Source organism: Mobula hypostoma, chromosome 12, assembly GCF_963921235.1.
Source record: "Mobula hypostoma chromosome 12, sMobHyp1.1, whole genome shotgun sequence".
In the NCBI taxonomy this organism is placed as follows: Eukaryota; Metazoa; Chordata; class Chondrichthyes; order Myliobatiformes; family Myliobatidae; genus Mobula; species Mobula hypostoma.
Window position 1 is genome coordinate 94238073 of NC_086108.1, and position 17277 is coordinate 94255349.

At 40.7% G+C, this 17277-nt stretch overlaps 1 protein-coding gene and 1 long non-coding RNA gene across 11 annotated transcripts in view; one reads left to right on the forward strand and one right to left on the reverse strand.

Annotated features, from left to right (window-relative positions):
• The window catches only part of bcar3 (BCAR3 adaptor protein, NSP family member), a 215145-nt gene extending 204107 nt beyond the window's left edge, over positions 1-11038 (forward strand). For 4 of the 10 annotated variants that reach the window (XM_063064630.1, XM_063064631.1, XM_063064632.1 and 1 more), the window contains 4 exons: positions 5633-5804; positions 7178-7289; positions 7711-7917; positions 8953-11032. In XM_063064630.1, coding sequence (XP_062920700.1) covers positions 5633-5804; positions 7178-7289; positions 7711-7917; positions 8953-9128 — 667 coding nt within the window. In that variant the 3' untranslated portion in view covers positions 9129-11032. Of the gene's footprint in view, positions 1-5632; positions 5805-7177; positions 7290-7710; positions 7918-8952 lie in introns of all 10 variants that reach the window. The other 6 variants (XM_063064628.1, XM_063064629.1, XM_063064626.1 and 3 more) reach the window with 4 other exon arrangements.
• Positions 9018-16652, reverse strand: LOC134355008 (uncharacterized). Its single transcript, XR_010019949.1, has 4 exons — positions 16556-16652; positions 13869-13894; positions 12539-12714; positions 9018-9134 (listed from the first exon to the last, which is right to left on the reverse strand). It is a non-coding gene; the product is annotated as an uncharacterized LOC134355008 (long non-coding RNA).
• Positions 16653-17277: the final 625 nt, after the last annotated feature.

Sequence of the window (17277 nt, forward strand, 5' to 3'; positions counted from 1 at the left end):
GGGAAACTTAATTATTCTTTGGAATAATCAGTAAAGAAATTGGAAAGTTAGTCTTGATAAAGTACTCACATTCTTTGAGAGATCTGGCCTAGCCTTGATAGCTTAGTGGGATATTCCTTGTGAAATTTTTGGAGGTTCTTCATGTTCTAAATGAAACCTTTCTATAATCTTTCCACTGGAGAACTAAGATAGAAGAAGGCACAGGTTATGATGAAGTACAAAGTAAATTTATTATCAAAGTACACATATGTCACCATAAACAGCCCTGAGATTCATTTTCTTGCAGGCATACTTAATAAGCCCATAATAGAATCAATGAAAGATCACACCACTTGGGTGATCATCCAGTGTGCAAAAGACAACAAACTAAGCAAATACACAATGAAAGAAATAATAATAATAAATAAATAAGCAATAAATATTGAGAACATGGGATAAAGAGTCCTTGAAAAGGAACAGTTCAGTGATGGGGTGAATGTTGGCTGAGGGGTAATAACTGTTTCTGAGTGTGGCAGTGTGTGTCCTGAGTCTCCTGTACCTTCTTAATGGCAGCAGTGAGAAGAGAGCAAGTCCTGGGTGTTGGGGTGGGGGGGGGGGTGCGGGTTCCTGATGATGGATGCTGCTTTTCTGCAACGATGCTTTGTGTAGATGTGCCTAATGGTGGGGAGGGGTTTTCCCTGTGATGGACTGGGCTGTATTCACTACTTTTTGTAGGATTTCCCATTCAAGGGCATTGGTGTTTCCATATCAGGCTGTGATGCAGCCAGTCAATATCCTCTTCACCACACGTCTATAGAAGTTTGTCAGAGTTTTAGATGTCATACCGAATCTTCGCAAATTCCCAAGGAAGTAGAGGTGCTGCCGTGCTTTCTTTGTAATTGCACATACAGGTTCTCCAAAATAATAACACTAAGGAATTTAAAGTCGCTGACCCGCTCCACCTCTGATCTTCCGATGATGACTGGCTAATGGACTTCTGGTTTCCTCCTCCTGAATCCAATAATCAGCTCCTTGGACTTACTGATATTGAGTGAGAGGTTGTTATAGTGGCACTACTCAGCCAGATTTTCAGTCTCCCTCCTATATTCCTATATGCTGATTCATCACCACCTTTGATTTGGACTACGACAGTGGAGTCATCAGCAAATTTGAATACAACATTGGAGCTGTGTTTAGCCACACAGTCATAAGTGTAAAGCGAGTAGAGCAGAGGGCTAAGCACACAGCCTAATGAAGATGTTGTTGCCAATCCAAACTGACTGGGGTCTGCAAGTAAGGAAATCCAAGATCCAGTTGCACAAAGATGTATTGAGGCCAAGGTCTTGTAGCTTATTCATTAGTTTTGAGGGGATCTATTTAAAATCATTGTTTTTAGATTGGGCATTGGATATCAGAAGTAGTACTGAACTAGAAGTGAACGTACCACTAATTCACCAGAACAATGCCAGGTTTTAGAATATTTATGGGTAATCTATTCACAATGATAAAAGCGCAGAAAAACATTTTATTGTAGTGGTGAGTCCTAAACAAGTTTGATAATGACATTAAATATGATGGGATTGTGAGCAGAAACGGAGAATTTCAAAAGCTTCAAGGACATTGTAGGCCAAATGACCTGTCCAGTGCTGTACTGTTCATTGTTCTAAATAGGGAAGCTGAGTGAGTGGATGAGAAGATGAATGATAGAACATAATGTAGAAAAATGGGAGGTGATCTACCAGTGCTCCAACAGGAAAGCAGAGTATTTTTTTTTTACATAGAGAAGGGTCAGGCAACATTGAAGTTCAAATACACAAGTGGGCTCTGTACACAAGTCACTAAATATGGGCACAGTAAACTATTCAAGAAAGCAGATAGTGGATTGGCCTCTATAATCAAAATAAGGTTTCCTTATTTGAGACCACATTTTAAGTGCTTTATAGTTTCTTGTCTCCCTACCTATATAAAAAAATAGATTTGCCTTGTACCATAAGTATAGAATTATGCTATTTGTCCCATCAAGTCTGCTCCACCATTCAATCATGATTGATTTATTTTCCCTCTCAACATCAATCTCCTGCCTTCTCCCCATAACCTGTGATGCCTTTACTAATCAAGAACCTATCCCAATATACTCAAGGGCTTGGCCTCCTCCACCATCTGTGGCAATGAGTTCAATAGATTCACCAGCCTCCGGCTAAAAAATCTCTTCTTCATCACTGTTCTAAATGGATGTCCTCCTATTCTGAGGCTGTGTACTCGGATCTTGGACTCCCCCCCACCCCCCCCCATAGTAAACATCCTCTCCATGTCCATTCTATCTAGGCCTTTCAATATTTGATAGGTTTCAGTGAGATCCCCCCATTCTTTTAAACTCCAGCAAGTACAGTCTCAGAGCCATTAAACACTCTGCATACATTAACCCTTTCATTCCTGGAATCATTCTCATGTACCACCTCTGGGCCCTCGTATAGACAACATATAGAGCAGGGGTTCCCAACCTTTTTTATGCCATTGACCAATACCATTAAGCAAGGGGTCCACAGACCTCAGGTTGAGAACCGTTGTTATAGAATGTTGTGAAAGTTCACAAGATTGCTCTATGAGAAAAGATTCAGTAGACTGGCCCAATATTCTCTTGAATCTTGAAGAAAAAGAGGAAATCTATTTAAAATTTACAAAGTTTATACGGAGTTTAGCATGGACACTCAGCATGGCTTTGTGTGGTTCAGGTCATGTCTTACTAACTTGACTTTTTTGATGTGGTGCTGAGGTGGTCAATACGATTCGAGCAGTGGATGTTGTATATGTGAGTTTACTGAGGCATTCAACATGATCTGTCATGGGAGGCTCATCCAGAGGCTTAAACTGTACGGGATTCACAATAACCTAGCCCTTTAGATTTGGAATCAACTTGCCCATAGAAGACAGAGGCTAGTGGCCAACGGGTCTTATTCTGGCTGGACATCTGTAATTAGTAGTACTTATCAGGGATCTGTACAAGGACTGCTGCTGTTTGTTATTTATATAAGTGACTTGGATGAAAATGTGAATGGGTGGGTTAGTAAGTTTGCTGAAAACACAGGGATTTGTGGTGTTGCGGACGGTGTCGAAGGCATTAAATTCAATAGTTGTTGATATTTTATGAAACTCTAGTTAGGGTGTATCGAGAAGAGCTTGGACAAACTGGGGCTATTTTCTCTCGAGTGCCAGAGGAGGAGGGAGACCTGATATTTATTTATCTATTGAGATACAGCACGAAATACGCCCTTCGAACCACACTGCAGCCCCCAATTTAACCCTAGACTAATCATGAGACAATTTACAATGACCAATTAACCTACCAACCAGTAGGTCTTTGGACTATGGGAGGGAACTGAAGCACCCGGAGGAAACCTACACAATCATGGGAAGAACATACAAACTCCTTACAGGCAGCAGTGGGAATTGAGCCTGGGTCACTGGTTTTGTAAAGCATTGTGCTAACCACTACACTATCGTTCCAGTCCTTGTGATTGCATTAATGCCCAAAGTAGGTCATCCAATATGTTAACGTCCAAGAGTTTAAGCTACTGACACTCTCCATCACCAATCCATCGATTGCTCTCCCTCCCCTTGCTGCATTTGAGCCATCTGATCCATGATCTCCTTGGAGAGCTATTCTTTTGCCCATGTTTTACTTCTTTCTCCTAAGCAACACACACAAAATGCTGGAGGAACCCAGCAGGTCACGCAGCATCTATGGAAAAGAATAAATAGTTGAAGTTTCAGGCTGAGATCCTTCTTCCGTAGTGTAAAGGAAGAGAAAAGAGTAAAAAGTTGGGTGGGGGGGAAGGAGGATAGCTTGAAAGTGATAGGTGAAGCCGGGTGGGTAGGAAAGATAAAGGGCTGGAGAGGAAGGAATCCGATAGCAGAGGAAAATAGACCATGGGAGAAAGGGGAGGAGGAGGAGCACCAGGAGGAGATGTTAGGCAGAAGTAAGAGGCCAGAGTGGGGAATAGAAGAGGAGAGAAGGGGGAGGGGAAAATTACCAGGAGAAATCGATGTTCATGCCATCAAGTTGGAGGCAACCCAGAAAGAATATACTGTAAGGTGTGGCTCCTCCACCTTGAGAGTGGCCTCATCATGGCACAAGAGGCGGCCATGGACCAACATGATAGACCAGGGAAATTGAAATAGGAATTAAAATGGTTGTCCACTAGGAAATTCTGTTTTTGGCAGATGGAGTGCAGGTGCATGACAAAGCAGTCCCCTGATTTATGCTGGGTGTGCCCAATATAGACGAGGCCACATCAGGAGCACTGGATACAGTAGATGACCCTTAACAGAAGTGTTCCCTCACCTGGAAGGCTGTTGGTGAGCGAGGAGGTGAATGGGCAGGTGTAGCGCTTCTGCCGCTTAAAGGGATAAGTGTCATGAGGGAGATGAGTGGGGAGTGATGAACGGACAAGGCAATCACAGAGGGAGTGTTCCCTGTGGAAAGCAGAGGTGGGGGGAGGTAAAGATGTGTTTGGTGATAGGATCTTTTTGGAGATGGTGGAAGCTGTGGTGGATAATGTGTTGGATGTGGAGGCTCATAGGATGGTAGGTAATAGAAGTCTAAAAAATTATGAGGAGCCAGTATATTTTCCCTGTGTCAAAATGTCTAATACTTGAGGGTGTTGTCATGGCATTTAGAAGAATTTAATTGCAATGTTCAATGTTTTGAATGGATTAGCTCACTTGATGCAGAGATGTGATTTTATTTTTGTTGAGGTTGAGGAACTTGAACAAGGTGAACCATCTTAGGCAAGGGTGAGATGAGAATTTCCACTACTCAGGAACTGTAAATCTGTGAGATTTTCTACTCTGCTGTGGTCAATATGTGTTTGAATACTAAGGGAATCAGTCAATAAAGATCATGAGAGAAAATAGACCTAGGGTAAAGGGCCCAATGTAACTGAAAAGCAGCTTAGGCTTGAGGTAGCCAACTACCGTCCCAATTGTTTGTATACATAACTGTAAAGCCTTGAGTCCCAGACCATCAGATCTAGAAACCCTTCAAACGTCAGGCTCCCAAACCAGCACATTTCAGCGCTGAACTGATTCCACAATCTATAGACTCACTCTCAAGGACTCTACAATTATGTTTCCAATATTATTAATTAATTGATTATTCTTTCTTATATTTGTACATGGGTTGTTCGCCTGCCTTTGTGTGTAGTTTTTCATTGAATCCATTGTACCTAGACCATAAGATACGAGAATAGAATTAGGCCACTTGGCCCATCGAGTCTGCTCTGCCATTTAATCATGGCTGATCCATTTTCCTCTCAGCCCCTTCTCCTCATCTCCCTTCATGCTCTGACTATTCAGGAACCGATCAACCTCTACCTTAAATATACCCAATGACTTGACCTCCACAGCTGCCCGTAGCAACAAATTCCATAAATTCACCACTCTCTGGCTCAAGAAATTCCTCATTATCTCTGTTCTAAATGGATGTCCCTCTATTTTGAGGCTGTGTCCTCTGGTCTTATACTTCCCCACCATAGAAAATATCCTCTACACATCTATTATGAATGCCCACAAGAAAATTAGTCTCAGGGTAGTATATAGTGATATATACCCACTTAAAGACTAGACAATGAAGTAAACCTCTTTCTTTTCTCAGGTACAATACTTTGACTATCGGGATTGCTGTGGATATCCTGGGTTGCACAGGAAGCGTTGAAGAGAGAGCTGCGGTGTTGGCCAAGATTATCCAATTGGCAATGGAGCTGAAATACTCTATGGGGGATCTGTATGCCTTTTCTGCTGTAATGAAAACTTTAGACATGCCACAGGTATTTTCTTCCTCATTGCTCTGGCAATCAAAATGTCTAGTTGTAATTGGCTATATTTAGCATTTTGTAAATTAAAATCAGTAAATATAGCAAAATGATTTTGTTTTTAACATTATCTGCATGGGGAGGTTAAGTAAATCAGAATCTGAATGAAGTTTTCCATCAGCAAACACAAAGCCCTACATTAAAGGTTTGGACCTACAGTATCCTCTTGGAGCAAAGGTAATAGCTGTGATGAATGAAAAATGGGGGTATCAGCTAGTAGAAATCAGGGGAATGGGAATATAAGGCAATGGTCAGACCACATTTGGAGTATTGTGAACAGTTTTGGGCCCCATATCTAAGAACGGATGTACTGGTATGAGAATAATCCCAGGAATGAAAGGGTTAATGTACGAGAAGCATTAGATGGCTCTGGGTCTGTACTCACTGGAGTTTAGAAGAATGAAAGGGGATCTCATTGAAACCTTCTGAATATTGAAAGGCCGAGACAGAGTGGAAATGTAGTCTATGTTTTCAGTAGTGGGTGAGTCTCGGACCAGAGGGTATAGTCTCAGAATAGAAGGATGTCCTTTTAGAACAGAGATGACGAGGATTTTTTTTATAGCCAGAGGGTGGTGAATATGTGGAATTCAGTACCACAGATGGCTGTTGAGGCCAAGTCATTGAATATATTTAAAGCAGACATTGATAGGTACTTAATTGGTAAATTCTCACGTACGGATGTGAGATGTGGACACTCACCAAGACAATGTGAAAGTCTCTAGATGGTTGCTATACACGAATGCTCCGGATGGCTCTTGATGTGAGTTGGCAACAGCACATGACGAACATCGAGCTCTATAACGACCTACCGATGCTCTCCACTAAAATCGAGGCAAGAAGACTGCAACTAGCAGGGTACTGTCTACGCCACCCTGAGCTACCTGCCAGCCTAGTCATCATATGGGAGCCCAAGCACAGGAGGATGAACCCTGGGCGCCCTCCCAAGACTATGGTCAACATGCTCCTAGAAGACAGCGGCGTGGCTAATGTAGATGAACTGAACACACTGATGAGGGAGAGGGAGAAGTGGAGAGTCCGTCATCGTGCCCGACGCTAGCCCCCTCGGCCTGAGTTGACGTAGTAGTAGTAGTAATTGGTAAAGGTGGCAAAGGTTATGGGTAGAAGGCGGGAGAATGGGATTGAGTGGGAAGATACAACCATGATCAAATGGTGGAGTGGACTTGATGGGGCAAATGGCCTAATTCTGCTCCTCTGGCTTAATGTCTAAATATTTTTTGTTGTTAAATTAGTGTTGCTCTCAGTATCAGGGGGCCTGCTCAGTGGATGTGTGGAACGCTGTTCTAACATTACGACTTGTGTCTGCACAGATTACACGATTAGAACAAACCTGGACCACACTGCGACGTAAACACACACAGAGTGCCATTGTCTACGAGAAAACTCTTAAACCATGTATCAAAGCTTTAAATGAGGGAAGAGGTAAGACTTCCTGTAATGTCTCATTCATATCGTGCACCTGAGCAGCACTGCTCAACTTCGATGGAAACGGGGTGCAGAGCTTGTAATTTTATTTTGTATTTCAGTTTAATTCTTAGTTTAATTAAGTTACAGCCAGTTGGAGTGTTGATTAGATAAATGCTGGCTCTTTGTTGATTAGCAATACTCATTTCCTGTTCAGTCACAAAGCTCTGGTTTGGACTACTGTAGATGATCGCACAATCATTACAGTAGATGCTAAGTGAAGGGAATTTTAAGATCTTTGATCTTGCAGAATATACTGTATCATTGCAAAAGAGAGCCAAATATCCCTAGTATCATGGTGAAAGAAATGGGTTTTAAAACATTGTTTAATCTATTATATGTCATATTAATGTTATTTTGCTCCTATGACGTCTCACAGAAGAAGTTGCACTCAGTAAGATGACAATTCCACACCTGATGCCTCTCATTATTCTCATGGAACGGCAGTTTGTCACCTTTGAAAGCACGGAGTTGTGGGAAACCATCGATCAGGGCTGTGAAATCATGCTTAAGCACCTGGATGATGCACGATCCATTGCACACACTGCTGACGTGTACAAAATGAACACGCAACGGATTCTTGAAGGTGAGGATGGTGCACAACTCAAACGCTCTGTTCAGGAACACACAAGTACAGTAAACTGGTTTATTATTGTCAGATGTACTGAGGTATGGTGAAGAACGTTTTATTTTGCATGCCAACCACACTGTACTGTCCTCGCTGAGGTATTGTGACACCAACTAGACCGTCAGCCAAACACCATTTCAAAAGGGTATCAGAATCAGGGTATAGCCTCCCGGTTCTTTGGTTATATTGCAAACTAACTGTCATGACATGGTGAACAAGGAGTGAAACTGAGAAACAACAAAATACAGTGCAATCACCATGTTGTTCCATTCACACAGATGAGTAAGAACTTAGTTAAGTTTCCTGCAGGTAAATAGTATGCGTAAACCATTAGCTTCTACGTTAGTGTCTAATACACTCAAAAATAGCATTCTATTTTAGCAAAATCTTATTGATGTCTTTATATAACTTCTAAATAACAAAACATCAACTTACAAACAATGCTTCTGCTGGGGAAATAACAGGATGGACTTAGATAGAAACTTCTTTTGCTCCTAACATAAGCCTCTGGTCTACTGCCAGCCAAGGTGCTTTTATACTTTCTCCCTCCTGGCATCACAGGAAGTGACTTAATGTAGGTCTGAAACTGTGCATTAAAATAAAAGCTGAATGTGCTTAACATAAATCAATTGCCTGAAAGGCAGAACACATACAGATCTTTCCATTACATCAGAGCATTGAGGTAGCACAATGGAAAGCAATAACAAGAGTGTAGAATAAAGTGTTACAGTTACAGAGAAATGCCATGCAGGTAGACAATAAATGCAAGGCCATAACAAGTTGGATAATGAGGTCAGGAAGGAGGGAGGCCATGATGTCTAGAGGGAGAGTAAAATACTTTCAAATTCGTAATGATGGGAAGGTGGAAAACAGTTTAATCAGAAACTTTATGGCTGTTCTATCTCATAACCTATCCTAGTACTGCACACATTACAATTGTTTCTTTTCCTACAATACTTTGTGCTTTTATTAACTCTAGTTTCTTTCTTTTAGATTTTGAGCCGGATGAAGAAATGCTCGAGGTATTTCAGACTGAGTTTGCAATGAGGTTGTTGTGGGGAAGCAAAGGAGCACAAGTTAACCAGACAGAACGATATGAAAAGTTCATGATGATTTTGACTGCTTTATCACGTAAACTTGAACCACCGTCTTGGCACCTGGAGCACTAGCTGATTCTGGAAATACAACAGCAAAGACAGCCTGTTGTTAAAATACACTTTGTACAATATTCAACAATAACCCAGAAAGGATCCTTAGTTCTATATATCAGTGTTTTAGCCACTTGCTGTCTTGTACTGTATCTCAGCAGCTTGCACGCCTTTAACATTCCATGCAAAATTTTGTTGCATCTACAGAAACACCCTTGAGCTAAAACTCCAGTATACAGAAACACTTGTGTTGTTTCTGACTTAGAAATAGAGTTTTACTAGTTTACCTTTGTATCAACGTGCCATGTCACCATGGTATTGAAGATAGTTTTGCGTTGCTTTAGAGCAGCCTTTGGCACTATGTGTGGATGAAGACTCAGGCCTCAGAGAAAGCTAGTGACTTTCAACTGTATTGTTCAATGTTGGTCATTGTAAATATTTAATATGAAAAGTAATCTTTGAATGCTTTAGCCATTTAATATATTGTAAAATTAATTGTAAATAGAATTCTGTAAGATTAGTGGTATTTTATGCAGTACTGTAAATTACTGTGCAGGACATGTATCTGTGTGACCCAATAAAATTGCACCATTTCTTTACGAGGTGGAAATGTTCAGACATGAGATCCCACACAAGCATTGACAACCAAGCAAATCAGCATTAGTGGGAGCTATTTTAACCTAGCAATTTTAATTTCCATTTTAAATATTCTGATTTTCTATTTAAGTGCTACAGATGCAGTCTGGAAATTTGCAATCACTGAAGCGAAGGAACTCAGATGACATTACATGATTACTGCCAATAGCAGGGGGACATTTTCAAGACTGTGATTTAAAATATTCAATTGGTCCTTGCTATCCAGTTAAATCCTTTGCCATCTACAAGTCTGTTGAAATTACACATAAAAACTTGCACCTAAACATTCCATTTGACAGGCAAGTCTCACACAAGTGTTTTCTATGGTACATACAGTACTCAGATTTGACAGAGAGATACTAGTGAATGAAATGGGCACAACTGTACAGATGGTGGGGAAAAAAGTGTTACATGTCTGTACACTACAGCAATTCTCGCCGTCTATTACCTCTGGTAGTTGAGTTAAGGTGAACATTTACAAACAAATAATGAACTCATGGAAAACGTGTAGCAATTCATCCCGACCAGATTTTTTCTTGCTCCTCCTCCCTTAAACACAATAAACCAAATCAGACCCATCTTCATTCTAAATTTGTTACTACAGAAATATTTTAACTACTGTTTTACTTGCAGGCAAAATTCAATAAATATTCAATAAAGGCAACACCACCATGTTCAGGGACAACTATCAGGCTGCTGAAGTCACCTCAACTCTGAACTGATTCCACAACTCACTTTCTAGGACTCTACAACTCCTGTTCTTAGTATTGTTTTTTCATTTGCACAAGTTAGCTTCTTTTGCACACTGGTTGTTTGTCAATCTTTGTTTATGTATAGTTATTTTAAAATAAAATCTGTTGTATTTATTTTCCTGTAAATGCTTGCAAGTAAATGAATCTCAGGGTAGTATATGGTGACACAAATACTTTGGTAATAAATTTACTTTGACTTTGATTTGACTTAAATAGAGGAGAATACTAGTATGAGGAAAGGTTATGCCAACATCGATAAGTATGTGGAGGGTTAGATGTGCTGCAGTGTCCTATGACCCTGTCTCAGAGATGAAACACTTAATTCCTCAACTCAAACCTACCGTACATCCTCTATTGACAGCTTTGCCTTCAGCCATCTCAGCCCTAAGTCAACTACCTCACTTTTCTTGGAACATTCTCTAGCTTTTTGATCATTTGCCATTCTTCTGTGGGTCTTTGTCGGAGAATTTGGATACAGCCGGGCTTATTTTCCTTGGAATGGGGGAGGCGGAGGAACGGTGTCATAGAAGTATATAACATAATTATATAATTAGGTTAGATGGTCATAATCATTTTTACTATGGTAGGTGTATTAAAAATGAGGGTATAGGTTTATGTGGGAGGGAGGAGTTTTAAATGAGATCTCAGGGGCAAGTTTTTTTTAAAAACAGAATGGTTGAGATTTGGAACACTGCCAGTGATGGTGAAATCAGATACGATTATAATTGTTAAGAGGCATATACATAGACAGACACAAACAGGAAAAAGGGGTATGGTCCCAATACAGGCAAGAAAAGATTATTATGGACACATGGGACAAAGAGCCTATTTCTACGCTGTATAACACTGACTCTCTAGCACCACCAAAAGGCAAATTGCTGTTACTGCTAATCCCAGGTTGCCACACCTCAGTCATGAACCACCAAAGTATGAACTGAAAATACTCAAGACTAGTGGTCACCAACCTTTTTAAGCCCAAGATCCCCTACCCCAACCTCAGTGAAAGGCAAGATCTACCTACTAAATCATTTAGAGAAGAAACAGCTCAGATGGTACTTCCAATTTGAAGCCTTTTATTTGGGCGAATTGTATTTGAATTACACAAAATACTTTTGTCAAACTTTCAAATTAATTCAAACAAGAAAACACTGTAACTAGCATATCAAACAGGCCATAGCTGTCTTTCTTTAAGAATATTACAATACTTCACACCTTTAATTCTAAGTTTCATTATTTAATTTTATTTCAACACCAAAAATAAATGAATAAAAATTGACTGTTGCACTCAGTGTGATGACTGGGGTTGAATACTTTTTGCTAGTTCCCTGAAATTTGGCTCATAACTACAGACAGCCAGTCTGAGACAGTCTGTGAGGTGTAGGGTTGCCAACTGTCCCGTATTCCCCCCGCTAAGGTAGAACAGTCCTATGAAACCTTTCATGCCGAAATGCTTTACGCCAAAGAAGCAATTACCATTAATTTACATGGAAAAAAATTTGAGCATTCCCAGACCCCAAAAAATAACCTTCCAAATCATACCAAATAACACATAAAACCTAAAATAACACTAACATATAGTAAAAGCAGGAATGATATGATAAATACACAGCCTATATAAAGTAGAAATAATGAAAATTAAGCCAAAACCGATTTGTGGGGTAAAAAATCGGCACGTACGCACATGCGCACACAGGTGCCCGCGCAAGGCTTCATGGTCATGGTAATCTTTCTCAGGGTAAACACAAATGTCCCAGGATTTGACTGCTACTTTTTTCCGTTATTTGGGAGTGAGAAAGTTGGCAACCCTAGAGAGGTGTCCGTCAGTACGTCAGCTCCTGTACTTAGATTTAATAATTTTCATCTGTGAAAATGCAATTTCACATAGATAAGCTGACCCAAAGTAGGCACTGACTTTTAGTGGTATAAAACCAACGCGCACACCACACATTGCTCGGCCCCATCAGTAATAATTGCCACCAGTTTATGAATGGGGATGTCATTTTCATGGACATATTTTTTAAAACTCATTGTAAATATCCTCACCTCTCGTTCTTTCCTTTAATTGCAAAAGAGTGAGGAAGTCCTCCTTTGCTGTAAAATCCTGGAAAGCCATTCTGACAAATACAACAAGCTGAGCTGTTTGCATTACATCCAGGGATTCATCGAACCGTAGTGAAGAATATTCACGTCCTCTGACGGTGACTCTACCCTCCTTGTCACTGTTGCAGGACCAAGAAGTATATTACATATTGCAGTTGTGATGCCGTTTTTGTTTTTAAAGTCATTAAAAACAATGTCTGCGGTAATGACCATTGCTTCCTTGAATAAATCACCATCTGTAAAAGGCTACTTGTGTTTAACCAAAAGGTGACTTACACGAAATGATGCTTCAATAGCAGCCTTATTTTGAGCAGCATGTTTTGTGGAAAATGATTGCTGGGCCTTCAACCCCGATTTCAGCTCAACTTTCCAGGCACGAATTACGCTCTTTGGGGGGGTAGGTGTCTTTAAATTCCTGGTGGTTGGTGTTGTGGTGCCGCTCCAGATTCCCTCTTTTAGTCAGCGCTTGTGTTTGGTGGCACAACATACATACACACTTGTCTTTCACCAAGGAAAATAGAAATTCCTCTTCCCATTCTGGATGGAATTTGTATGTTTTCGCCTTCTTTCGTGGAGCCTCTGCTATGCTATCAGGATATCACGTGCGATTGCGTCGCCTCTGATCTGAGCCGACATCTACGTGCCGGGCGGCACCTAATTAATTAGCTTGTTTATTTCAGCTTTTTTTCTTAAAGTTGTGCTGTGTGCAACCCAACTACCGCTGCACCACTGCATGCTTCGTGGCCTGGAGGTTGGGGACCACTGCCATATATTAATGTTTGCAACATCAATCTTATCTAATCTGATTGGTCACTTTGATGCAGCACAGGCTACGCTTAAAATGCGGTGCCTGGCGGGGGAACTACACACATGCACACTGGGCAGAAATAACGGAACTAAGCCCCCTCAACCCGGAGACAATCTCTCCTTAAAAACAGCTTTTTAGCAAAAATATTGCTATATTACCATTATCCTAATTAGTATTACTTACTTTTATAATGCTCACATTACAACAGTATTTGTGTATTTATTTTTGATTTTTTTTCGGGATCTACTGGGAAAGTCTCAAAGATCGACCAGTCGATCACGATCGACGGGTTGGCGACCCCTACTCAAGACCTTCCAAGATTGCTCACTTTGGCTTACACTGAATAACTCTTGTAAATCCAAAGAAGCCATTCTTTGATAATGCATATATTTTTCAGTTTATTAAACCATTTCAATAATTACTTACAAAAAGGCAGAAGTACCAAGGGACATTAAAAAAACTCACCCTCAGCTTCTTTCATGTGCAGTTTTCTAGAGGAGAAACAGTTCAGTCAAAAACTAATATAAATATTTTAATAGAGTAACACATACAAAATGCTGGAAGAACTACTGTTGGACAATTATGATGGTATCTCCCCTAAACTCCGCAAAAATAAGTTCCTTTAAATTTTGGCAGACTATTATACATTAAGCTCCAATAATGAAGTCTAAGTTCACCAAAATTTAAATTTAGTTAATTAAATGGACTTGGGACATGCTGGTAATGTTGATCTTAATATGACTTTCTTGCTGTTACTTCAGTTAAGTTCTTTGTGTAGCCCTATCTTTCCAATATTTTTGCCTTTCACAGATCATTGGCATACAAAATTATTTGTGTTCCGTTGGTACTTAGGACATTATTCATAGAACAGTAGTACAGCATGGGTCTTTTGGCTCAAAATGCTGAGCTGAGCTGAGCTTTTAGCCTACTCTAAGATCAATCTAACCCTTTCTCCTTCATCACCCTCCATTTTCTTTTATCCATATGCCTAACTAAGTGTCTCTTAAATGTCCCTAATATACCAGATCTGAATAATCTATTCAGATGCTAGCATTTTTTGGTATTCTATTCTCACTTTTTCTCCCACCTGCCTGTTCCCTGCTTAGGCAGTCTCTCGCAATCAAGATGAATTTCCACTCTAGATTCTCCAGGTTCTTAAATGGCTGTGTTCTGTGCAGAACCCACAGAATTCCTACAGGTGGTGTTCAGATTGTTTAAGCATAAGGCCACAACAACCAAGTGCAGGAGTAGACTGTGTGGCTCCTCTTGCCTGTTCTGCTACTCTAAGAATGTATCATTCAAAGGGGAATGGGGTGGGGGTGGGGTACGTGATTACTAATTGCATGAGATTTGCTTAAAAAATCATATATTTCACACTCCTGTATTCTCTGTATAAACCTTTAAATAAATTGCCTAACTTTGTCAATTCCTTACATCTTTAAATAATGATGTTTTAAGCTACAATTCTATATTTTAATGCTAAGCAGTATTAAAGTACAGTAAGAACTCAAATTTGTTACTGTTAGCCTCTGACTGCTGGATTGGTAAATCCACCTTTCATACTATAATTCCAATTCATCTCTAAACTCCTAAACATGGAACTAATATCTCCTCTTCCAACTGGATCCTTGACTTTCTGACCAACAGACCACAATCACAGTTCAAAGGCTAGGGAGCAAGACTGCCGTCAGAATTATTGACCACAGTGGCGCTTCACAAGGCTGCATACTCAGCTTCCTACACTACTCCACTGTGTGGCCAGATTCTGCTCTGTGACTACGAACTTTCAGATGATACCACCATTGTTGACCAGATCTCAAATAATGCTGAGTCAGAGTACAGGAAGGAGATACAGAGCTTAATAGCATGACAACACTCTTTCCCTCAATGTCAGCAAACCAAAAGAGCTGGTCACTGACTTCAGGAAGGGAGACAGTGAACATGCTCCTGTTTACATCAAAGGTCAGGAGGGCTCGAGTTTCAAGGTCCCAAGAGTGAATATCACAGTAACCTGCTCCAATCCAAACACATTGATGCCGTGGTCAACAAAGGCCCACCAGTTCCTCTACTTCCTCAGGAGGTTAAGAAAATTTGGCACAGTCCTGTTGACCCTCACTAATTTTTACTGATGCACCACAGAAAGCATCCTATCCAGATACATGATGGCTTGGTACAGCAAATGCTCTGCATGCTTGCAAGAAAACTGCAGAAAGTTGTGGACACAGGTCAGCGCATCATAGAACCCAGTCTTCCCTCCGTGGACTCCATGCACACTTTGTGCAGCCAGCATAATCGAAGATCCTACCCACTCCAGACATTCACTCTCCTCTCTTCTTTCATCAGGCAGAAGATACAAAATTGTGTAAGCACATACCACCAAGCTCAAACACAGCTTCTGTTCTCCTATTGTAAAACTAGTATTACCCTAGTACCCTAGTACGGTGAGATGGACTCTGGACCTCACAATCTACCACATTGTGATTTGGCACCTATCTACCTGCACTGCATTTGCTCTATACTGTAATACTTTATTATTGTTTTACCCTGTACTACCTTGATGCACCATTGTAATGAATTATTCTGTAGGGATGGTTTGCAGGACAAGCTCTGCACTGTACCTTGGTACACAGGTCAATAATAGACCAATTTAATTACTTTTCATTAGAACTGGCTAGTTTTGATAAATACTGGATAGGTGGCTTATCTGAAATTCTTAATTTTAATTTCACACTATGTTGGCTGCTATATGACTGTTTCGAAAGGATATGGGAAATTATGGGCTTACAATGAGTGTAGTGTTCTTGTGCAGTGTGTTGAAACTCTGACTAAACACCAAGTTAAACCGGAGCCAATGAAGACAGAGTCGTAGTAGGGTTAACCATTCACTGTTCACTCTTCCACATTAACATCGTATGGTGAAAACTGTTTATATAAAAAAATACAAACATATACAGCGTCTGTTTCATTCTGGAGACCTTTTAGCGAGTGTCTCCAGCCGCCCCGAGGAGCGGGTGAGGGGGTCACGTCAAACCGCCATCGGGCCCGAGCCCACCCCGCCCTTGAAAAGCCGGCACGCGCGCCAACCCAACCGCCGCCTCCTTAACAGAAACCGCGTTAATATTTTTACTACAAATACATTCATAGGAACTTACGGCGTTGCTTCTGTGATGTTTCTTTGTGGGTAGACACGGAGCTCTTCACAATCACGCCGCTCGCACGGCACCCACCTTCACACCTTGCCGAACCCAGACGCGGCGAGACCGGAAGTGACGTCATCACACGCCGCGCTATACCATAGACAATGAATTTACCTTTGTTATACTGTAACTTAATTATCAGCCTTTAACTGGAACATAGTTACAAATCATTTAAAGCGTAGACCCAACCAAGTCAAATAAATACCTTGAGGGCAACACAATGAGCAATACTGACACACTGCACCTATCTCTACTAGACCTCTGCTTATTCCACCCTGAAACATCATTGCTCTCGCCCCTACCCCTTTTTCGCTGTTTCAGATTTAGGCTGCCTTCAGAAATCTGAGTTGATCCAAATTTGTTTGTCATAGGAGACAAAAGGATCATGATAAAAGGGTGTTTTTTTTTCTGGGAGATCAAAAAAATTGCTGGGACCTCTGTTGTTACATGCTGAGCAATTTTCAGATGACACAAAAAAAATGAGCTGTAGATAGTAAAGAAGGTCAACAGAGGATATAGCGGAAGTAGATCAACTGGAAATTTGGACAGAAAAATAATCTGGACAAATGTGTGGTAATGCATTTTTGGGAATTCAAATGCAAGAGGAAGGTATAGAGTTAATGCATGACTTTTAAGAGCATTGATATACAGATGGATCTTGGGTTGAAAGTCACATC